The 22356-nt window shown below is 49.7% G+C and overlaps 10 protein-coding genes across 10 annotated transcripts; 7 read left to right on the top strand and 3 right to left on the bottom strand.

The window, feature by feature from the left end:
• Positions 1 to 1266: 1266 nt before the first annotated feature.
• On the top strand, positions 1267 to 3451 carry N7500_001149 (uncharacterized protein; the record flags this gene model as incomplete). Its single annotated transcript, XM_056672295.1, is given in 3 exon segments — positions 1267 to 1892; positions 1907 to 3097; positions 3217 to 3451. 3 exon segments carry the CDS (start codon positions 1267 to 1269, stop codon positions 3449 to 3451), a joined length of 2052 nt encoding a protein of 683 aa, XP_056537868.1.
• Positions 3452 to 3743: 292 nt separating this feature from the next.
• N7500_001148 (nuclear export protein Noc3) lies at positions 3744 to 5810 on the bottom strand (the record flags this gene model as incomplete). The annotated part of the gene is made up of 1 exon (XM_056672294.1): positions 3744 to 5810. The coding sequence occupies one exon, from the start codon at positions 5808 to 5810 to the stop codon at positions 3744 to 3746; it is 2067 nt and encodes a 688-aa protein (XP_056537867.1).
• Positions 5811 to 6091: 281 nt separating this feature from the next.
• On the top strand, positions 6092 to 7025 carry N7500_001147 (ribosome biosynthesis protein NIP7; the record flags this gene model as incomplete). Its single annotated transcript, XM_056672293.1, has 8 exons — positions 6092 to 6109; positions 6165 to 6336; positions 6387 to 6427; positions 6486 to 6575; positions 6630 to 6679; positions 6731 to 6863; positions 6919 to 6945; positions 7002 to 7025. The coding sequence occupies 8 exons, from the start codon at positions 6092 to 6094 to the stop codon at positions 7023 to 7025; spliced, it is 555 nt and encodes a 184-aa protein (XP_056537866.1).
• A 516-nt stretch (positions 7026 to 7541) lies between these two features.
• On the top strand, positions 7542 to 8950 carry N7500_001146 (defective in cullin neddylation 1 family protein; the record flags this gene model as incomplete). The annotated part of the gene is made up of 6 exons (XM_056672292.1): positions 7542 to 7625; positions 7734 to 7777; positions 7955 to 8057; positions 8129 to 8192; positions 8250 to 8424; positions 8518 to 8950. The coding sequence occupies 6 exons, from the start codon at positions 7542 to 7544 to the stop codon at positions 8948 to 8950; spliced, it is 903 nt and encodes a 300-aa protein (XP_056537865.1).
• Positions 8951 to 9555: 605 nt separating this feature from the next.
• Positions 9556 to 10460, bottom strand: N7500_001145 (Mpv17/PMP22 family protein; the record flags this gene model as incomplete). Its single annotated transcript, XM_056672291.1, has 4 exons — positions 9556 to 9622; positions 9677 to 9943; positions 10003 to 10278; positions 10338 to 10460. The coding sequence occupies 4 exons, from the start codon at positions 10458 to 10460 to the stop codon at positions 9572 to 9574; spliced, it is 717 nt and encodes a 238-aa protein (XP_056537864.1). The 3' UTR covers positions 9556 to 9571.
• Positions 10461 to 12462: 2002 nt separating this feature from the next.
• Positions 12463 to 13737, top strand: N7500_001144 (uncharacterized protein; the record flags this gene model as incomplete). Its single annotated transcript, XM_056672290.1, has 1 exon — positions 12463 to 13737. The coding sequence occupies one exon, from the start codon at positions 12463 to 12465 to the stop codon at positions 13735 to 13737; it is 1275 nt and encodes a 424-aa protein (XP_056537863.1).
• Positions 13738 to 14635: 898 nt separating this feature from the next.
• N7500_001143 (uncharacterized protein) lies at positions 14636 to 15605 on the top strand (the record flags this gene model as incomplete). Its single annotated transcript, XM_056672289.1, has 2 exons — positions 14636 to 14763; positions 14828 to 15605. The coding sequence occupies 2 exons, from the start codon at positions 14636 to 14638 to the stop codon at positions 15603 to 15605; spliced, it is 906 nt and encodes a 301-aa protein (XP_056537862.1).
• Positions 15606 to 16118: 513 nt separating this feature from the next.
• Positions 16119 to 16405, bottom strand: N7500_001142 (uncharacterized protein; the record flags this gene model as incomplete). Its single annotated transcript, XM_056672288.1, has 2 exons — positions 16119 to 16262; positions 16328 to 16405. The coding sequence occupies 2 exons, from the start codon at positions 16403 to 16405 to the stop codon at positions 16119 to 16121; spliced, it is 222 nt and encodes a 73-aa protein (XP_056537861.1).
• Positions 16406 to 16514: 109 nt separating this feature from the next.
• On the top strand, positions 16515 to 19281 carry cdc48 (AAA family ATPase CDC48; the record flags this gene model as incomplete). Its single annotated transcript, XM_056672287.1, has 6 exons — positions 16515 to 16564; positions 16617 to 16644; positions 16701 to 16756; positions 16816 to 17065; positions 17131 to 18622; positions 18695 to 19281. 6 exons carry the CDS (start codon positions 16515 to 16517, stop codon positions 19279 to 19281), a joined length of 2463 nt encoding a protein of 820 aa, XP_056537860.1.
• Positions 19282 to 20280: 999 nt separating this feature from the next.
• Positions 20281 to 21922, top strand: N7500_001140 (MFS transporter; the record flags this gene model as incomplete). The annotated part of the gene is made up of 2 exons (XM_056672286.1): positions 20281 to 20945; positions 21025 to 21922. The coding sequence occupies 2 exons, from the start codon at positions 20281 to 20283 to the stop codon at positions 21920 to 21922; spliced, it is 1563 nt and encodes a 520-aa protein (XP_056537859.1).
• Between the last annotated feature and the right edge of the window lie 434 nt (positions 21923 to 22356).

Below are 22356 nucleotides of genomic sequence, written 5' to 3'. Positions count from 1 at the left end.
CTCCAATGCTATGTTGGTGTTGCCATGGCCGGCTGCTCTTTGATGAATCTGCCCGACTTGCTATGTATCCAGTATACTTCATGACATGAACTTAATGAATAACTTATACTTCCAGTTCTCTTTGTGTTTGTTTGCTTGTAATCTTTTGGTTTCTTTGCCTATCTTTTAGATCCTAGCCCCTGGTTTCTCGTTCTTTGACTGATGCAGTTTGCTTGCTATGCCGTCTTGGTGTCCATGTAAGGCTTACAGTTTGAGATAGTATATAACTCCATTCGCCCAGTTTCTCGAAATAGATTCTCATTAATTTTCATTCTTTTCCTGTTGATGGAAAGCTTGTGTTGCCAAAAATCATCATATGTGGACAGTCAGTCGAATAATTCTATCATGAATACAATGAGATGCCCAAAGCAAGATGGGTCGTTCCTTCGATATTGGGAGAATGGGCCCCCATATTAAACACCCATGCAACTGCCCGTGCCTTCCATTTCGGGGCTGTATTGATGGGGATCTCTGGGGCACGTGGTTGGTGTCGACCCCGGTGTCGACCCCGGGGCTCTTCGACTTCTTATTTCCACTGGCGTCCTGTTTCTTCTTCTTTTCTCTCACCATCATCATTGATTCACGCTGTATCCTTGAAAAGGATTAGAAGAGATGGCAAAGAAAAGCCAAGGTAAGTAGCAGTCTCTTTTCGTGAAACATTCATCACTTGTCACCTCATGGAGGGGGTCTCTTTCGGTATACTCTGGTCTCGTTTCGACCGAGTTCATCCACCGGACTGAGTCTTTTCTTTGAAATCGTCTCACTTCTAGTAAGGTGGAGCCATTCTGTCTCCAGTGTGGTCTCTCTTCCTTGTGGGATGGAGCCATTCTGTCTGCAGGATCGTGTCTCTTCCTTGTGGGATGGAGCCATTTTGTCTGCGGGATCGTGTCTCTTCCTTGTAGGATGGAGCCATCCTACCTGCGGGGTCGCGGGTCTTTCTGAGATTGAGATTGAACTTGCTCTTGGAGATCTAGCTCCTTGCTATGGAATTGGGCATGATTCTTCTGAATCAGATCTCCTTCTCTGGCATTGGAATTGGTTCTTCTTAAGACCGGTCTTCTTCTCCAGAATTGGTTGCTTGGAATCAGGTGTGCTTGACTCTGTGCAAGCAGATCCATTTCTATGGCCGCCCTTTCTGTTGAGACAGGTCCTGTGGGCAAAGAAACCATGCTTTTTCCCACATGGAATGTCTAGAATGAATGAATGAAGAGAGAGATACTCAAAAGCATGAGAGAGATCTATCGCTTTGCCCTCACATGGTCGACTAGCGGCTTTCACTTTCAATTCACCTCAAAGCAAGAAGGAGTAAGGCCACTGACGTTTGGTGTGTTTATAGATACCGATTCGGAAGGTCCCCGCGGCCGTACTGGTCGCCCTGACACCCCATCATCTTCTGCGAATTCGTCTTCGCGTCGCAGCACTCTCTCCCGCGTACACTTCGCAGACGACATGTGCAACCCACTGGCGTCTCCTCGTTCTGACGCGACTGTGACTGCAGTCCCGGTGCCGGTGCCTTCCAAGTCGACCAACCCTACGGTTGGTTTGCCTGCCAGTGTGACGGGCAGTTCGGAGTTGCCTCCTCCTTCCGTTGACAAGCGTAACGCGTTCGCTCAACTCAGAGGAAAAGTTGCCGCCTCCCAATCTTCCTCTCGTCCTTCCCATCCTTCTCTCTCTTCCCCTCGCGCTTCCTCCATCCCTCCTGTGCCACCTCTTCCTGTCTCAATCCTAAAGAACCGTCCCGGCAACATTTCCCTTGCCGATTTAAAACCTCGCTCTTCCTCTGCTCCGCCATCTCCACCCAAGATGGTTGACAATTCTGATGCTCCGGAGGGCAACAACAAGCCACTCCCCGTGTCTCCCCCCGCAGATATGATCCTCACACACCCAGCCCTCGCACACCCAGCTTCGACAAGGAGGGCGTGCGCAATCCCATCCTGCGTACGCCTTTCAGTCCTACTCTCATCAGTCCTCCAAGTCATCGTCCTGGCTTGTCTACTATGAAGGATTTGCCTGAAGCTGTTCGAACTCTTCAGTACCAGTATGAAGCAATCCAAAAGCGACTGACAACGCAGATGGACGATATCCACAAGCTCGAAAAGAAAATCGAGGATTTTTTTGCCTTGACTGAGAACTACATCAAGGATCAAATGGATGCGCAGCTTAAGCGTAGTTCCAATTTGTCTTCTCATCTTTCTCAGCTGAAGCAAGGCACGAAGAAGACCAAGGATGAGGTTGACGAGATCAAGGACACTATCCACGAGATGCGACTTGAGATCAACGGACTGACCTCAACTGTCAATGACCTGGGCGCTAAGATTGATATGTGTCTCACCGGAATTTGGGAGAACACCGAAGAGCCATTCGTGGCCTACCAGCGTCGAAAGAATCAGGAGATCGACGAAGATATGCAGGACATCGGAGACCTGGCTGTGAATAATGGAGCGCAACTAATGTTCTTGAGACAATCGATGATCCGCATGCAACTTGCCTTCAGACTCTTGCAGCATGAGAACAATCTCGTCGTCTCCCAAAACGTACAGCTTGCGCTTCCACAATTCCCTTTGGTGCAAGGTAACAACGTGCCAACCGCTGGTACCCATCAGCCTCCTGCCACCTCTGCAACTGGAGCAGCTCCACCAGCATCGACTACTGTGCCCGCAAGTGCTCCTCCAGCAAATTCTACTCTCTCGGCATCGACTGCTGTTCCAGCAAAGGCTACTTCAGCAAAGTCTACTTCCTCAGGATTAACTACTGTTCCAGCAAAGGTTAATCCAGCAAAGTCTACTTCCTCGACCACGAGTACTGTTCGAGCAAAGACCACTCCCTCGACATCTGCCAACGCGCCAGCAAAGACCACTCCCTCGGCATCTGTCCCAGCCAAGGCTACTTCCCCAGCATCAGCCACCGGGTCCGCAACTATCACCTCTCCAGGATCATCGACTGCAAAGCCAAGCTCGATCCCTCGCCGACCCAAGAAATCTTTGAGTTCTCAGATGCGCGACAAGGAGAATATCGGCAATACCATTGGCTATACGGAGAACAATATGACTGCAGAAGAGTTCAAGGCAAAGAAAGATGCCATCGACGAGCAGGATACATCTGATAAGAAGGGAAAGAGCTTGTTCGGATTCCGTCACCGTAGTGACAGCGTCACATCCAATACCAGCAAACTCCGAGCTTCACGTCAGGAAGAGTCGGTCCCCCTGTCCCAGAGCTTCCTCACGGAATCGTTATCCCCGGGGTGCCTGGAGTAGCCATCCCACTGGCTAATATTCACCCGCTCTATCGCTCTGGTTTCCGTGAGGTCAATGCTCCGGGAATGCCTGCCGCCCCTGCGGTCCAGACTTCGCGCGCCGCGAAGCCCAAGGGACCTGTGTCCCCCGAGACTGGCAAGGATAAGACTCGCAAGTAAGCGAGTCAGTCCAGTACTCAAAAACGATGCTTTCACAATGAAAATCTAAAAAACACAAAAAAAATTTGAAAACAGAAAATCCTCACAAAAAAAAAGTACCATTGAAAATCAAAAAATCAAAAAAAAAAAAAAAAAAAGAAATGAGCTCCCATCTCTGTCAGATTTGGGGGACTTGGACAGGTGTGTTAGATTTTGTGTGGATTAGCATGTCAATGAATTTGTTTGATTACAATTCTCCAAGAAAAGTAGACATTGTAGCTGTATATGCATATCAAATTAATCAAAGCAGTATTTACTTAGAAGAGACCATCATCTTTTCAATCTCCACCGCCGCCTCTCGCACCTGTGGACAGTAATGCAGACGCAACAACTCACCCTCCCACACCGTACCAGCAAAGACATTTGTAGCTTCAATATCAGTAGCATAAGGATGGAACACGCCGTCACCCTTGCGCTCCTCTGTGTGCCACAACGAAGAGATACGACGACCATGATATTTAGAGACCTGGTTCATGAGCGCAAGTGTCGCAAGAGCAGACTTCTCTGGCAACTGGAGGGAAGTTGTCATGAGACGCTTGGAGAAACTGGCAAGTCGGCTCGGGGGCGGAGTTCCATGTGCGCGGGAAAGCAGAGTCGGCTGCAAGCAGCGGAGAAGGAGGACCATCGGGGTCTGGAAGTTGACCTTGTTCTTGGAGCGGGTCTCGGAGAGCTGGGCACCTTCTGCGGAGGAATTGGGGTCGGGAAGGCGGAGGGCTGTATCGGGGTTGAACTCGACGTCCGGGTTCATGGAAAGAGAATAGAGGGATCGGTAAAGGTGCTTGATGAAGAAGTTCAAATCGAGGTGGAGACCTGCGGCTGCTTTGCTGGCTTCTTGGCCTTCCAGCAGGGCGAAGGCAGTCACGGTGCAGAGAAGCGTCCTTCGGCGAGCGTCCCGGGCTGCGCTTTCGGCAATTGTGACATGGTCTTCTTCTTCGTCGTCTTCCTCGTTGACGACCTCCTCGTCACCTTCCACGCCCATTTCTTCGCGCTCGGCGTGATTAATGAGGTCTTTCAAAGCCTCGAGCAAATCACCGAAGAAGTCCTGGTTGATGAGATGGGCATATTTCGCCAAACCCTCGAGCACAGGACCCATCAGTGCGGGAATGCGAAGCTTGAGAATACGGAAATAGAGTCCGAACACAAGCTTTAGTGTTTCAGCCTGGTTCTTGTCTCTTTGTTCGTGCGATACCACTGCCTCTGCTTGTGACATATCTTTCTCGACTTCCTTCCGCTCCTTTTGAATCTTGCGCTCTCGCTTCGTGCGGAATTCGCGCTTTTGCTTTGGCTTCTTTCCGTGGGGTTTTTCTTCTTCTTCCCGGTCCACTCGGTCTCTAGACGCCTTCAAGTGAAACTCGCCGAGCAAACGAAGATGAAGGAATGTGTCCAAGACACTAGGGTGAATATGGAAGTCTCTGGCCTTCAACATCTTTGCTAGCAGACGAACAGCTTCGAGGGAAACGGTTCCATCGTCATCTTTAGCGAAGATCTCCTCCATTGTCTCGCGGCACTTGACATAGTCGGCATCAAGCTGTCTCCGTGCAAGGCGGTTCACCAAGATCTTCAGAAGCTCGCTGCGGAAGTTGAAGTGTGGCACGGCCAAGAGCATAGTGCAAGCCATCGAAATCGCGAAACTCCTCAGTCCAGCATCTGTAGGGGCCTCTCCTTTGGGTGGCTTTACAAGCGTAGCAAGCTTCTGGACATAGGCGCGATATCCTGAGACGAGGGACTGTTCGAAATCTCGGATCTTGCGCACCTCCTTTGATACCCTGCCGGACTGGTCTTCTTCGCTCAATGGGCGAATACGATACCCAGGGATTACATCCTTGTAGACAGCTGCCTGTGAGGCCAGAGCCAATTTCTTAACTGTGACAGGTGTGTTCTTCTTCGACACCATCTCGGCCATTGTCTTGAACAGAGAAATGTGCTCCTCGGGATCCTCGTTGATCAGGGTTGCCATCTTCGCCAAATCTTCTTTTGCCTGTAAGATTTGTTGCTTCACCGGAATCTTGGGTGCTTCTTCTTCGGATTCTTCTCCATCCTCCTCATCCCCAGAGCCATCCTCCTCGTCATCGTCGGTACCGAGAAAGCTGTCAGTTTCCTCGCCCTGGTCTTGCGGCTGGGCTTCGGCCTGGACAAGGCCTTCGGGGGTTTTGATTGGCAATCGTGCGTTCTCGCTGGCTTTTTTCGTGTTTTTGCGTGGGCGGCATTCGTAGTCTTGCTCAACATCCCATTCTTGGCCGGATTTAGAGCGCGATGAGGAGTCTTCACCATCTGCTGGAGGACTCAATCGCCTCCGCTTCACCTCTGGACCACGCGCCATTTTGCAATTGGAGATTAGGCGGGTTGACGTTGAAATTTGCGGAGAACAGTAAAAAAGATCTTTAGAGTGAAAAGGCGGTCCCGAAAATTCTAGGCGGAAAGCCAATAACCACTCTGATTGGCTCTTCATGCTCATTCCGTCGCTATAAATTTCAGGTCCGCTTCTGGGCGGTGAAATATTGCCCGTCTTTGGTTTTTTTTCTTGTGCCTCACTTCCCGACAATACAAGCTTGCTGATAACTCAACTTTTTTTGTCATTTCTTGAGTTTCATAACCGACAATATGAGATCCCTCACAGAAGTATGTACCACTACAATGTCCATTGACTGCTTTGACTAACTCATGCCTCTTTTAGGAAGAGACACGGACGATCTTCACGAAGCTAGCTGCCTATACCGGCCGCAGTCTCAATGCTCTCATTACCCCGGCCGAAGATGGAACCCAGAGTGTTTTCCGTTTGCAAGGATCTCGAGTTTACTACATGAGAAAGGACCTCGCCAACCTGAGCGTTTCATTTCCTCGCGACGGTAAGCTTTTGTTCGGCTTCGTCGTTATATACAATGTTAACAAGTTTCAGCCCTTCTGAGCTGTGGCACACTCATAGGCAAAATGACAAAGGTAACTGAGCCCGCTGTTGCTTTTTTTATTCTGATCAGTGATGCTAATATGCTAGCAGACTGGCAAGTTCCGCATCAACTTGACAGCCCTGGATCTCCTCGCGCAACATGCCCGGTACAAGGTCTGGATCAAAGCAAACGGAGTGATGGTACGCTTATTACGACTTCCGATGCGATCTAATGCCCTTGCTAACAAGCTTTAGCCTCTGCTCTATGGCGGTTCAGTTTTAAAGGCCCATGTGGCTAGATTCAGGTTGGTTTTCCTTTCAATTACTGTCCGTTTACTATACTAACACCCACAAAGTGAAGACTGCCCTGAAAACGCGGGTGTTATCATTTTGGATTCGAATGACGTGCCGCTGGGATTCGGAGTTACAGCAAGATCATCCGCGCAGATCGCAAAGTTGGATCCTACCAGTATCGCCGTCCATCGTCAGGTAAGTGGAGCTTGACTCCGACTTCTTAATTGCATTGGCTAACATAAACAAACAGGCCGATTCAGGAGAGTACCTTAGAGAGGTAAGTTGTATCCATCTACAAATTCTCTAGAGCCAAATTGCTAACATCTATATTAGGAGGATACCTTGTTCACAACTTAAGCAAATTCGACATGACACCGAATCTTACATTTTTGCACCTTGCAAAAGGCGTTTGGGAGTTTCACCTGATCTATTTGATCTTACAAAAGCTGGCTGTACTTTTTACCATCGAATCCTGTGCTCATCCAATGTGATGAATTGATGGCAAAAGTTGACCAACAACTTTTCTGTAATGATTACTATATGAAAATACATACTCTGAATATACATTCAAGCTCATGTCCAATGTAATGAAAACCAATCGTGTAGGCCAGCCTTGAATGTTGTAGTTGATATAGGACTTTTTCGGAATATATGATTAGTCAGCATAATGCCATCAGATCATCCAACCTTGGAAAAGCGCGGAATGATAACTCACTACAGACCTCATAGCCCTGGTGTTTTCTGTATCTTCCAAGCCAAGGACAGCTCCCCTCACACCAGCACTATAAATCAGCTACCCCCGATCCCCTAACGCGTTTCCACCACTTCTTCTGTCTCTCCCCGCGCGTAGTGGGCATATTGCCAACCCCCACCATGCCACCCTACACAGCCACCCAGAAACATCAAATCGCTGAGTTTGTCAGTTGTACCCGGACAAAAGAGTCCGTTGCCACTAAAGTAAGTGAATTGCATACTTTTCAGATAGTCCTTCTCCTGTGCAGTCCGTTTGAATATCTCAAGCTGTTTCCGTCCGATCACGTGGATCAGACTAACTTTCGACTATAGTTTCTTAAAGCATGTGGTTGGAGTTTACCTCCAGCGCTTGATGCGTAAGTGCTTGTCATCACACTTGTGCCCAATTTTGTCTCTTTGTCTTCTCTTCGATTTGTCTCCAACCTCTACCTGGGCACGTGGTGTTGAGCTCATGATGCAAGCAGATAGATAGAGCATCAAAGCTCCAACATCTGTTCTTCTCTTTGCAGGACTTATCTAAGTCTCACTTGGAGGGCACTGCGATCTCTCACTACACTGTCCATGGCCCAAAATGCCTCGCGTGAAGAAGACGAAGAAGAAGTGCCTGCCATTCCCTACCTGATTATCTCCCTTCAGGCGACATCATCCATAGGCCATCTCTGAAACACCCGGAAGCTGACAATTCGCTAAAACTAGATTCTTCGCAGCTGCATCTGGGCACCTCTGCAACTATAACCTCAGAACTTACAAAGATCTTTGAAAGCTATCGAGGTATTTATCCACTCTCGACTGATGATTTTGATACCAAAAGTACTCACATCTCCCCAGATGACCCAGTCGAGAGCCCAGATACCATCGGTATCTCACGAGCAATAGACTTCTTAGGCGATTTGAAGGTCGAGCTCGACGAAGTAACCTGTCTAGCCATCGCCGAGCTACTCCAATCACCATCAATGGGCGAGTTTACCCGTCAGGGATGGATGGATGGCTGGCTGAAAGCTCTGTAAGTGCAAGGTCAACGCGGAAAGAGAAACTCCCACAAACCAGATTCAGCCCATTCTCAATATCAAATCCATGCAATCTAACAACCCACAAGCTGCGACACCATGCCAAAAATGCAAGCGTATGCCAAATCCCTCCGGGAGAGAATCCCCCGAGAACCAGATACCTTCCGACGAGTCTACAGATACGCATTCCCACTCTCACGAATGCAAGGACAGCGTAACTTGCAATTCGAAATCGCCGCCGAGCAATGGCGTCTCTTCTTCACAACTGACCATGGCGGCGTGGCGTGGAACACAGAAACGACACCATGGCTGGATTGGTGGATTGAGTTCCTTGAAGAGCGCGGGAAGAAGCCAGTCAATAAGGACCTGTGGGAGCAGGTTGAGGTATTCATGCGCAAGAGTCTGGAGGATGAGGAGATGGGCTGGTGGAGTCCCGATGGGGCTTGGCCCGGTGCACTGGATGACTTTGTTGCTTGGGTGCAGGCTAAGAGGGGGAAGGGGTCGGAAATGGAGGTTGAATAAAGGATGTTTCTCTGGTTTATTCGTTGATCTTCCAAGGATATGAGGGATTTGTTTCTTCTCGTTTCCGGGTGGGTTAGGGGATGGCTAATGTGGCATGACCGGCTAACTATTGGCAATCTATGTCTACTGGTCACCTTATCATTTGTACTATCCACCTCCATTGTCCCCTAGCACTCTTCCTATGTCTCGGATCTCTTACAGTTACGATGGAATTCACAATGACCACATGTGCTCGTTCTATGTTAAGGGGATTTGTATTCCTTTCGGTCCTATCTATCCCAACTCACATATATATAGAAATGTAGATTGGCAGTAGAAGCAATAGCGCGACTAGCTCAAACGGAGAGAATATATATATAATACCGATCTTCAAAGGTTAGAATTGAAATAGAACAAAGATATAAAGCCATTCGTCATGAGATTGAGTGATAACATCAGGGGGAAGATATCTGCGGCAGTCAAGATGCACGCAGGGTGTGTACATGGATTTAGATCAACACCGGAGAATAATAAACAAAGGAAAAAGACAAATCAGGGACTGCAAACGAGCCAGAAGAAACGACACATATAGGTTTCTGACACATCTGGGTGTGTTTGCAGCCAATTGCGGACTCAGCCCATTCAAGGGTAGTCACGCTTCTCGTAGCCGGGGTCGCGACGCTGGTCGTAACGCTGCCAAGTCGTTAGAGATCAAGCTGCAAGTGTCTGGATTCCATTTAATCATACCTTGCGGAGAGCTTCCAGGCGCTTCTTCTTGGTGTGGGTGTTGACGTAGGTTCCAATGAAGAAGCCGACAATGTTGAAGAAGGGCACCCAGGTGTGCTCAGGGAGGAACTTCTGAGCGAAGGCCAAACACAGGGGCGAGGTGATCCAGCTGACCTTCATGACGGGCATGAAGCCAGCCTTAACGGTAGCGCGAACCTGGTGGATGGTGCGCGCACCGGCGATAACAGCCATAGAGGTCAGGTAGACGCTGTTCTGGATCGGCGAGATCTGTGGAACGGGGATATTAGCAGGTGTCACGCGTGGTCATGTGATCGGACGACACGTACGATCAGATTGCTAACGAGGATCTGGAGAATCTTGGCCTTGAGACTTGTGCGGCCGGCGAAGATCTTCTGCAAGATACCAATGAGGAAGTGGCCGAGGGGCGCACTGATGAACATTCCGTACAGCGACATCTTGGGGATGCGCGAGCTGAAGTAGTGGCCGTGCTTACCGACATCGTGGGCGATCCACGAGGCCAGCAGTTCCTGCAGGCCGGAGAGCACACCGGAGGTGAGCATCTTCGTGCGCAGCGGGTTCTTCTGGAGCTGAAGGAGGTAGGCCTGACGATCCATTCCCCGGATCAGTGTTGATTCGATATTATTGGAGGGGCACTGCATACCTGGAGATACCCAGAGGCTGTCTTTCCGCCGGTCAATCGCTCACCGACACGATGCACGAGGTCTTCGGACTTGCCGCCGCCCGTGACGGTGCGGACGGTCTCCTCTTGGAACTTGACGGACATTGTGATGATCGGAGGGGTTTAGGGAGAGGACAAGGTTGAGAAAGGTTCGGGAAGGCTGAGATTAAACACGCTCCTAGAAAAAGTGAATAATTGAATGAGATTAATATGTAAATGGATGATAAGGTGCCAAGTGGAGAAATGGGAAGACGATGGGGGTGAGACCCTGGGGGCGCTTGTTTGTTTATGTTGGTCCGAGGGTGGCTGGGTTGGGTTATATGGGAGGACAGCCGAGGCAAGATATATAACTTACACAAAATGTCTCCCAACTCTGAAGTCTGGTCGAGTTTTTATAAATAAATTCTGTCGGAAGATTGTATTCAGGAAATGGAGACGGCTATACGAACAATCGGCAGATGGATCCCCGGCAAGATCCATTGGCGGAGCACATCGGAAACCTCCGACGGCTTTTGATTGAATCCGGGGACTTTGCTATCCCATGGTTACCCCTTATATTCTCTAGATGGTCCAAATCCAACATCCATTTTCAGATCCTAATGGTCAGTCTTGAAAGTTTGACTGGTTTCAAAGGTTTACGGTTTGTTGTTTGGGGCTTTCGTGGTCACGGGACAGCCCAATATATCCCAATGTAGACTTCCGGATTGTCGCTTTTTTTTGTATTATACTAGATTGGCTTGGTTACTCAACATTGAAAGACTAAATGAAGTACATCTATAGACTCATGGGACGTGCCAGTTTATCCTATTTGCAACGTATATCTGTGGATCCATTTGTTCACTGGCACGTTATATTTGCCCCGAATTGGTGCGTCAATTACTCCGTACATCTGGGCACATTCATCTTCAAAATAGAAATAGGTCAATACTGTATTAAGAAAATCCAGCATCTATTCTCCTAGCCGTGATTCTTCCCCTAGAAAGGTTCCAGAGGCATGGATGTGAAAGCGAACTGCCGCGTCCCTATATGGCTGTTACAGGACATAATTGTCACTATAATCTCTCAACAGCCAAGCAGACATGAAGTAGGTATTCATGCCACTCAAGCTTTGTATAGTTTGTGTCTCATGATAGTATCCGGCAGATGATACCCCAGCCAATGCATAGACATTTCGGCGAGCAGCAACCGGGTAATATGATAACGGTTCGAACATGTGCGAGAGTTAGTGATTTCGGTATCAGACATAAGCTGCCACGGACAAAAGGACTCTCTTTGCCAGTGGTGCGCTTGATGCGCTGTGCGTTGTAAATGTCTTCAACAGGACCGCGTAGTAGTAGGTTCAACCTGACAAGATATCGTCCCGTCGTCCCGGCGAACGACAATATCAAGGTGCTTGATTGATTTGCCAACCGGCGAATCCGCCGAGTCAGCGACGATGTAATCGAGTCCAAAGGCTGGTTGGAGCTACGCAATCCACACCCCTCGCGGTTTCATCCTTTTCCATTCACCCATTCCATCCTCTCATCCCTTCTCATACTGTTGTTCCATCTCTTTGAGGCACATCAGCATCTTTTCAGCCAATTGCCTAGGTAGCAATCATCTTTCCAGAGTGCAAGCCCTCGAGCGGTGCACCGGTGAGAGACATCTTCTCACAGCCAAACACAGCAACGTATTTCCCCAGTGCCAGTCGCCGGTCGAAGTACAAACCTCTTGCCCCGTGTAGACTTTCTTGCAGCACGCCGGTGAGACCTTACCTTTCAGTCTTTCTTTTTCATTCGCAATCCTCCCATCTCTGTCGGGGACGAGACACCCCGGCGTGACATCAATCATGTCTTTGCGCCGCCTCTTCAAGAAAGCGCGGAAATCGTGCCAGCTTTCAGGACGAGTCACAGCCTCAAGAGACGGCAACAGTCACCACCGAGGAACCTGGTGGTAGTTCAGTCCTAGGGCTTTCATCCCGGCCGAGATTGATACATCTGTTCCGGTTCCCAGAAGCCCTCGTCGTAGAAGATATCTCAATATCATTCGACAATACTTCCCATTACCCCGACGCAGAGATCCTGAACTTGCCGGTCACCATGCTGGCCTTGACGAAGTTAGACCACAGATGCATGGATTCGCCAGTCGCCGAGTCAACGTTGATGCTGTCATGCCACATTTCGAAACCGCCGGTCGCGATGGTGGCCTTGGGTTCAGACAGCAAATGCGTGAATTCATGGGTCGTCTGGTTGGAGGATACTCTCAACATCAGGAGACAAGACAACTCGACAATGATATCGCCAATCGTCAGGACATGAACAATCAAGCACATGTCGAAGATCATGATTATCAGAATGCACATGGGGTCGCCATTCGCCAAGCTTTTCCATCAAGCAATAACGAGATCGAAGGCTACAGGCTTCTACGCCTAACTCCACAAATGCGGATGCTAGCCCGTACGGCCAGCCCCGTTCCCTCACTCAGTAGTAACATCCCATACTACAACACCACAGACGATGAAAACAATGAGCTTCGAGGCATCGACAATTCCGACGATAATCCATCGAGAGACCAAGATTCTCAAGTACGACGCGGAAGATCCCTTCGACGAGATGGAAGCCCTGCCAGTGATGCATTTCCTGCGCCTCAGGGTAGCAACCACCCATCGAGGGATCATTCTCAAGCAAACCGTGGTAGACAGCTTCTCCGAGCTTCAAGCTTTGTCATCGATCCGTGGGTAAGTCTTTGGGGTCCCATCGGCCAACCGAACGAATCGATTACTCGGAGACCATGTGGCAGCACCACACCTGGACAAGCTTCCAGCGTCGCCAGTGAGTCAGCGAGTGACCCAGTTTCGCAAGAACCACGCGGGAGAACCCTCCGGCGAGCTTCAAGCATCGTCAATGACCCAGTGGGTGACCCAGTCGCTCGGGAACCAGACAGCAGAGCACTTCGACGAGCACCAAGCGCCGTCAACGACCCGGTGAGGGGCCCACATCTTCAGGAATCCCACGGCAGGACACTTGCACGAGGTTCAAGCCTTGTGACTGAGCCATGTACCGAGCTATGGGATAGCCTCCACCGAATGGGCGACCCGAATGCCCACCTGCCACGCGGCGCAAGCCCTGTCAGCAATGTGGCTCGCCTGGGGCCGAGGCCAAGAGCCCTTGCTAATCTGCTGCCCCGTAGCAATGACGAGGCAAACCAGCGCCCCCGGCGTCCAGCTCTGCGGCCGCGAATCTGGGCCTCCACCCGAATCGCCAGTTCCACCTCCGCTGTCCAGGAACCTTCGAGCGGTTCTTCGCTGTCTGAGATATTCGCCAGCAGCGAAGAGGTGGAACAGGCAGATACCCGGGTGGAGCGGTGGATCGAGGAAGTCCGTCAGGCCTCCTGGCCCAGGTAGGCCTGCTGGAGGTGATTAGATCTTGGCGGAGCGCCTCTCGGGTGAAGCTCACCAGGAGCTTCACATTTACTTCACATCAGAGAGAGGTGGGTATGCTGGCGGGGATACTGCACGGCCTGCAGGCCGTCGGGCCGGTTGCCATGCCGGCTTCGACGGTGCGAATGACGAGCCGGATGCTCGCACCGGCGTTACGCTGGAGGAAAAAGAGGAGGATGTCAGGGGCGGGGGCGGGGGCGGGAGCCGCCCGCAATTTATATATATTTCACTTGTCCAATTGTGAATTGCTACATTCTCAAGGGGGCAGTGAAGCTGGGGTGAGGAAGAGGTGGAGGTGAGATGAGGCCGCAGTCAGGCGGAGATGAGGCGGCATGTGAGAGGAGGATGAAGGTGGAACTCAGATTCCACATGTGAGAGTATTGGGGAAACTCCCCTAAATCGAAGACTTTTCAAGCACGAGTCCAAGTAAAAGTAATTCAGAAATATGTAAATTCTTTTGTACGAAGTGAATGATATTAAATTATGTATTCTATGCTTCTATGTCCGCGGATATATAACTAAGCATGTAAATTGGATTAAGATATCAAAAAGAACGTAACATATTCTGGACGGGTGATCATGGTTCTAAGGTACTCATATACTTTGTAAGTTTGTAATATACTATAAATTAGCGAGATAACTCCTAGGAAAGAGATATATCAAGGTTGTTGTGTGTTGATATCCAATATGTTTGTTCAAAGAAGGTTGTATAAATTTAGTCATGGAGCGGTTATCGGGCGATGACTAAAATGCGGGATAGCCCTCGGAGATTAGATTGAACTCCCTCCAGTTCCGAGCCTCGGTTCCGTGATTCACCCAAAACTTCATTTTATTTCTCTCTTTCTTATGTTCATCATACACAATGGCGGACGCTGAATATTCTCCAGAGTCGTCTGACGTGGGCAAAACACCCGCCCGGAGCTTATGCGCGAAGCGACAACTGTTAGCCGCATTGACAACAACCGATGTGACAATCCGCCGATTGAATCTGTAAGGCCTCTTCTGGGACTCGACGTGCAAAGCAGCCCAGGAATTTTGCTCACTGCTCCTCTAGACTACTCTCTGAGGCGAACGGACAAGAGCGAGTACTAGCGACTGTCAACTATGTCGCCTCGATGCTCCACTACCTCACTGCTTCAGCACCCTGGATAGCATTACAAACAAGGCTGGGTATCCTTGCACGATTGAAGGGCCATGCAGCCACCAAGAACGTCACTCCTTCGCCATCGAAATCGAAACTCATGGCTCTTTCCTCCCTCGCATCGGAGACGAGATACAACTTGCGCCTGTTCGGCCTGCTTCCTCTGTGGATATGGGGAGTTGAAACCCTCAAATCGCCGCCAGCCGACCCCATCATTCACGCCCTGACTGTCCTGCAAGTCATTTCGAACGTGATCTACCAGCTTCTCGAGAACGTGGGCTACCTTGCTTCCAAAGGGGTCGTCTCGAAGCGCTTCGTGGACAAATACGGAGGTCTTGCTAAATGGGATCTATGGAGTACTCGTGGGTGGTTTGGACATATCTTCTTCCAATTCTTCGTGCTCTGGCGCCAGAGTGTGCTGCGCAGACAGCGATTAGCCGCACAGCGAGCGGCTGCCGGCACGGGCGAGACCAAAGAGACCAAGGCCGAGGACAGCGAGGCTCTACGTTTGGAGATCCGGGCTTGGCGAAAGAGTTTGGTGAACAACACTTTCTGGGCACCCTTGTGTCTGCACTGGTCTGTTGAGAAAGGCATCGGTATTCCCGCTAGCCTGACTGGGCTTATCAGCTTCTGCGCAGGAGCTTGGAGTCTCCATGACTGTTGGGCTGGCACCGCATCTGTCAAAGCATAATTTTTGGATTGCTTGCGGTCCTCGGCCTTTTCCCTTCGTTTTTTTATTTGTACAAATCTACTCTTACTTGCACATATACCTGATGTTGAGAGCGCACGTGGTTTGTTGTTGGCTTTGCATTTTCTAGGTTTTCACCAGTGTTTTGGAATATAAAGCTGCCTTGATATATATACTCAGATGGCTATAGCAGTGCTCTCATTTTCTCTTTTCGATTTAAGCCTTCATTGACTCTATGAGTAAAGACATCATTGTCTTTGAGTGTATGGGGTTTGTCCGGCCTTTGAACGTTCGCACAGGCCAAACAGGTATCTACCCAAGGTCTTCAGAGATTCGACGTTTTCCGGCATTGCTATTATGGTGGCAAGTATGGACTCGTTGATTGGTGAGCTCCTTGCCTTGATACAGCGACCTAGAGTGAAAATCCGATGAATTTCGAGTGAAGTGCGCCATATCCTTCCGTTTGCCATTCAGAGTTGGTGTACTCCAAAACTGTGGTTGAATTATATTCCAACCTCAGCTGACTCTGTTATTGTAAGGACCTTGGTAACCATATCTACTGTAGCAACTATCAGTCCTTGCCCCAGGCACCAAGGCTCTCAATCGACTGAGTTCCATGCGCTTCGTTGTGGCGGACAGTACGATGACATAAGCGGCGGGCTTAAGTCATCATCAGTTGAGCAGAGGTACCTGGGAAGCTCAACATCATCATTCCTGTCACCTACCTCTATCTCCACTTTGCCGCAATCGGATTCGTTTTTTGATTCTGATCTTTCGGTTCTTTTTTCATCATCTGTACTCATTTATCGTTCCCTTTTAAATCCGCGTCTCGCTTCGCCTGTTTACGGGCACTGGACACCTTTGTTCATCAAGCTTGCTTCCATCAACCTCACGACCTCATTTACAGCCATCATGTCTTCTGAGCCGGATCACACGCATGACAAGAAGAGGGTCCACCTGAAGTACGTCTTATTCGAACTATTTTGATTATTGAGTACGCTAACGGAACTGCAGCGACGCCTCTGGTGCTGAGAAGAAGGAGGTAAGCAAGGCTACAGGACAGCTCACACAGGCTTCAGAACTGACAAAAGAAAACAGGAGCTCGACACCTCCACCGCTATCTTGAAAAAGAAGAAGAAGCCCAACTCCTTGATGTGAGTAGCTGATAAGAGATATCTGTCTTGGGAGCAAGGAGCTAACAGTTTTCATGCAGTGTGACTGATGCCGTTAACGATGATAACTCGGTTATCGCCCTCTCGAACAACACCATGGAGACTCTCCAGCTCTTCCGTGGCGATACCGTTCTCGTCAAGGGCAAGAAGCGCAAGGATACTGTGCTGATCGTTTTGGCCGATGACGATCTCGATGATGGTAGTGCCCGCATCAACCGTGTTGTGCGTCACAACCTTCGTGTCAAGCACGGCGACATGATCACTGTGCACCCTTGTCCCGATATCAAATATGTAAGTTGAATATGTCGACGTCATTTAACCGTGATTCATTGGCTAATTCTATCTTCGTGATCTAGGCCAAGCGCATTGCTGTCCTTCCCATCGCTGATACCATCGAGGGTCTGACTGGCTCTCTCTTCGATGTCTACCTTGCTCCCTACTTCCGCGAGGCCTACCGACCAGTCCGACAGGGTGACCTGTTCACAGTACGGGGTGGTATGAGACAAATCGAATTTAAGGTTGTGGAGGTCGACCCTCCCGAATACGGCATTGTTGCCCAGGACACAATTATTCACTGCGAGGGTGAGCCTATCCAACGAGAGGATGAGGAGGGCAACCTCAACGAGGTCGGCTACGATGATATTGGTGGATGCCGCAAGCAGATGGCTCAGATCCGTGAATTGGTCGAGTTGCCTCTTCGCCATCCTCAGCTCTTCAAGTCCATTGGTATTAAGCCGCCTCGTGGAATTCTCATGTACGGTCCTCCCGGTACCGGTAAGACCCTGATGGCTCGTGCTGTTGCCAACGAGACTGGTGCTTTCTTCTTCTTGATCAACGGACCCGAGATCATGTCGAAGATGGCTGGTGAATCCGAATCAAACCTGCGTAAAGCCTTCGAGGAGGCCGAGAAGAACTCGCCCGCTATTATTTTCATTGATGAGATCGATTCTATTGCCCCCAAGCGTGACAAGACCAACGGTGAGGTCGAGCGCCGTGTCGTTTCCCAGCTGCTCACCCTCATGGACGGCATGAAGGCCCGTTCCAACGTTGTGGTCATGGCCGCTACCAACCGTCCTAACTCCATCGATCCTGCTCTCCGTCGTTTCGGCCGTTTCGATCGTGAGGTTGACATCGGTATTCCCGACCCAACTGGCCGTCTTGAGATTATGCAGATCCACACCAAGAACATGAAGCTCGGTGAGGATGTCGACCTCGAGACTATTGCGGCCGAGACCCACGGTTACGTCGGTTCTGATCTTGCTTCCCTTTGCTCTGAGGCTGCCATGCAGCAGATTCGTGAGAAGATGGATCTCATTGACCTCGATGAGGACACCATCGACGCCGAGGTTCTTGAGGCTCTTGGTGTCACCATGGAGAACTTCCGTTTCGCCCTGGGTGTCTCCAACCCCTCTGCCCTCCGCGAGGTTGCTGTGGTCGAAGTTCCCAACGTTCGCTGGGACGACATTGGTGGTCTTGAGGAGGTCAAGCGCGAGCTTGTCGAGAGTGTCCAATACCCCGTGGATCACCCCGAGATGTTCCAGAAGTTCGGTCTCTCGCCTTCTCGCGGTGTGCTCTTCTATGGTCCTCCTGGTACTGGTAAGACCATGTTGGCCAAGGCCGTTGCCAACGAGTGTGCTGCCAACTTTATTTCCGTCAAGGGCCCTGAGCTTCTGAGCATGTGGTTCGGTGAGTCGGAGAGCAACATCCGTGACATCTTCGACAAGGCTCGTGCTGCTGCTCCTTGTGTCGTCTTCCTTGACGAACTAGACTCCATCGCCAAGTCTCGTGGTGGCTCCGTCGGTGACGCTGGTGGTGCCTCCGACCGTGTTGTCAATCAACTTCTTACTGGTAAGTCCCAGTAAGACCTGACCGTGACATTCTTGTCTTTTTCACTCCGAATATTCACTAACGCCCTAACAGAGATGGATGGTATGACTTCCAAGAAGAACGTCTTCGTTATTGGTGCTACCAATCGTCCCGAGCAGCTTGATGCCGCTCTGGTCCGCCCTGGTCGTCTTGACACCCTGGTCTACGTTCCCCTGCCTGACCAGGAGTCCCGTGAGGGTATCCTCAAGGCCCAGCTTCGCAAGACTCCTGTCGCTGGTGACGTCGACATTGCTTTCATTGCCAGCAAGACTCACGGCTTCTCAGGTGCCGATCTTGGCTTCGTGACACAGCGTGCCGTCAAGCTCGCCATCAAGCAAGCCATCTCCCTTGACATCGATCGTCAAAAGGAGCGCGAGGCTGCCGGCGAGGATATCAAGATGGACGATGAAGATGAGGAAACGGAGGACCCCGTGCCCGAACTCACTCGCGCTCACTTCGAAGAGGCCATGAAGTCTGCCCGCCGCTCTGTCAGCGACGTCGAGATCCGCCGCTACGAGGCCTTCGCCCAGAGCCTGAAGAATACCGGAGGCGGCAGCTTCTTCCGCTTCCCATCTGCTGGCGAAGTCCAGGAGAATGATACCTTCGGCGAAGCCGGCAATGACGACAGCCTCTACGATTAAACGCTTCTTTTGCTTCGAGGTGATATGACTTGTTTTTCCTTAGTCCAGCCATGCCTGGTTTTCCGCGCTCGGATTCGCTTATGAATAGATCGTTTCCGTGGAGATGTGGGCCCACTGAGCTTTCATGGGGTTTCCTTTTCGTTTCTTCCTGTTTTTGCCCACGTACAATGTGCCATAATAGCCAATACAGGTGGAGAAATCTCTACGTTCATCGGTGTTCTTGTAGAGTTTATCGTATCATGAATCTACTTCTTTATGCGCAATGGATTTGCTCTTCTCAACATTGTAAATATAATTCTCATGATCATCTAGGCTACATAGGTACTTGTGCTTGTATCACTTTCTTCAAGTCATAAAAATCAAAGTCCAGAGTTTGTCGCCATCACTATGATAAATTTGAAGTGACCGACTTTAGCTCGGCCCTCAGCCCGCGATCTCCACTTTTTTCGGTGCTTAGTTGAGTCCGAGAGCAAACGTTGGAACTGCAAGAGATTTCGTGCTTTGGCCGATTTAATAACTCGGAGTTCTGGCCTTTTTCTGATTACTGTACGGAGTACGGAGTATTTCCGGCTCTATCGCCACATGGACACACCCATAGGGCATCGACATAGGTATCAAGGTTGATCAGGTGCATCCACCCTATGAAAAGAAGGCTTTTATTGGTCTGACCTGGAAGTAGCATGACGCCACCTTAGATGACTGGCATTTTTAGTGAAATACGCCTCGGAGATTGAGTGCATCGCGGACATAGTGGACGAGCGAACGGCCGATATTATACTTGGCGAATAAGCTGGTCTCCACACCCTTTTTTTTTACCAAGCTTTGAAGTCTTTAGCTCGGGATATTCGACAGAAAGAGAAAAACATGTCGGTATATTGCGGTCCCGGGATTCATATAACTTCCCGTCTCGACGGGCTCTTTCCCAAGGTGGTTTTCTCTCATATCACACAACAGTCTTACACATCTACCTACATGTGTACGGGCTAGGTATTTGAAACGATGAATCCCCAGGCATTTGATTCAAGGACGACTACACCTCGCCTCAGCATGGAACATGGTTCCATCGATGCAGGCGCAATCAATCCTATACACGATAAGAGCGAAACAGATGTCGAGAATGCGGTCGACACCCCAGAAAAGCCCAATGACTCCAACAAAGATCCCAATCTTGTCGACTGGGATGGCAAAGATGACCCTGAAAACCCCCAGAACTACAGTAATTTGCGCAAATGGGTCATCACATTGACCATGTCCTCCATGACAGTGTGGATCACCTTTGCATCCAGCGTCTTTTCGACTGCGACCCTCGTGACTGCGAAGGAGTTCAATGTATCGGCGGAAGTAATGATTCTCGGTACCAGTCTGGTTGTTTTTGGTTTCGCTCTAGGTCCTCTGTGCTGGGCACCGCTGAGTGAGCTATACGGTCGTCGTATCCCGCTGTTCTCAGGCTACGCCATCTTTGCAATCTTCCAGATCCCCGTGGCTGTCGCCCAGAACCTTGAAACTATTCTGGTCTGCCGATTTCTCATCGGTGTCTTTGGCTGCTCTCCTTTGGCTGTCGTTGCCGGTGCGATGGCTGATATCTGGAATCCCGTGGACCGCGCAGTGGCTATCGCTCTGTTCAGCGGAGCTACTTTCCTGGGACCCATTCTTGGCCCAATTGTGTGAGTACTCAAATTCACTCTTCATAATTCCCTCGAGAAACTTCCCCCAAAGCACTGCCCAGATACTAATACTCTTCAGCGGCGGTTTCATCACAGACTCTAACCTGGGCTGGCGTTGGACTGCATGGATCACCCTAATTGCATCTGCCTTCTTCGGCCTAGTTGCTCTCTTCGTCGTTCCCGAGACCTATGGCCCAGTCATCTTGCAAAAGAGAGCTGCCCGTCTTCGTACCGAAACTAAGAACTGGGCCCTCCATTCCTTCTTAGATGAGCACAAGCCTACAATGTCAGACATCGTTACCAAGTACCTTTTCCGACCTCTTCAGATGCTTACGCAAGAGCCCATCCTGCTCGCCATCACTCTCTACCTCGCCCTCATCTACGGAATTCTTTACCTCTTCTTCGAAGCCTACCCGATTTCCTTTGGTGAAGTTCGCGGTTGGACACACGAAGGCGTAGCTGCCCTCCCATTCATCGGTATTCTCATCGGCGTCATCCTCGGTATCTGTCTCATCATATTCAACACGAAAACTCGTTTTGCACGCAAGCTCGCAAAGCATGGCAAGGTCGTTCCCGAAGAGCGCCTCGTGCCAATGATGATTGCCTCTGTGTTGTTGCCAATCGGTCTGTTTTGGTTTGGCTGGACTTCAAGCCCACATATCTCCTGGGTACCACAAGCCATTGCTGGTGTGCCTATCGGTCTGGGTATCCTGGTTATCTTCATGCAGGGTCTCAATTACATCATTGATGTCTACATGATGTTCGCCAACTCTGCCATCGCGGCGAATACTCTCATCCGTTCAATTGTGGGTGGTTCGTTCCCACTTTTTGCTACACAGATGTACCGGAATCTCGGTGTAGCTTGGGCATCTAGTGTTTTGGGTTTCATTACTCTGGCTATGATCCCCATTCCGCTTTTATTCTTCATTTATGGTGGGAGGATTCGCGCTATGAGCAAGTTTAGTCCTAAGTTCTAGATCATCGATTTATCTGTCTCTCATTTTCAGGCGCACGATGAATGCAAAGATGATACTAGGCGTTTCCATTTCACACACATCATTACCATGGCAGATCTGTGAAGTTATGTCGCTTTTGTCTCAAAAGAACTATTTCTTTATTTTAGGACAAGAGCTTATGTATGCTAATGACATATTTTAATCAATACAAGTAATATATCTATAATTAAGCTGCTATATACTTGTAATTATCTTAATAGAATGATATTTGAAGCCATAACACGCGAAACTGCGCCATTTTGAAGCCTAAAACAATGTATCTTTGTTATCACTGATAAAACTATGGGTGATGCTTTTACTATTACGTTTGTATGCTCGTCGGTCAAAGTTCTTTCTGTAGATGCTCACAGCGATATATAGAGACTACACAAAGTCAGTTGTGCAGGGTACCTTTT

Source organism: Penicillium coprophilum (genome assembly GCF_028826855.1).
Source record: "Penicillium coprophilum strain IBT 35676 chromosome Unknown utg000001l_segment0_segment0, whole genome shotgun sequence".
Lineage (NCBI taxonomy): Eukaryota > Fungi > Ascomycota > Eurotiomycetes > Eurotiales > Aspergillaceae > Penicillium > Penicillium coprophilum.
Note: the sequence above shows the minus strand (reverse complement) of the source record. Positions and strands in the feature narration are given on the sequence as shown.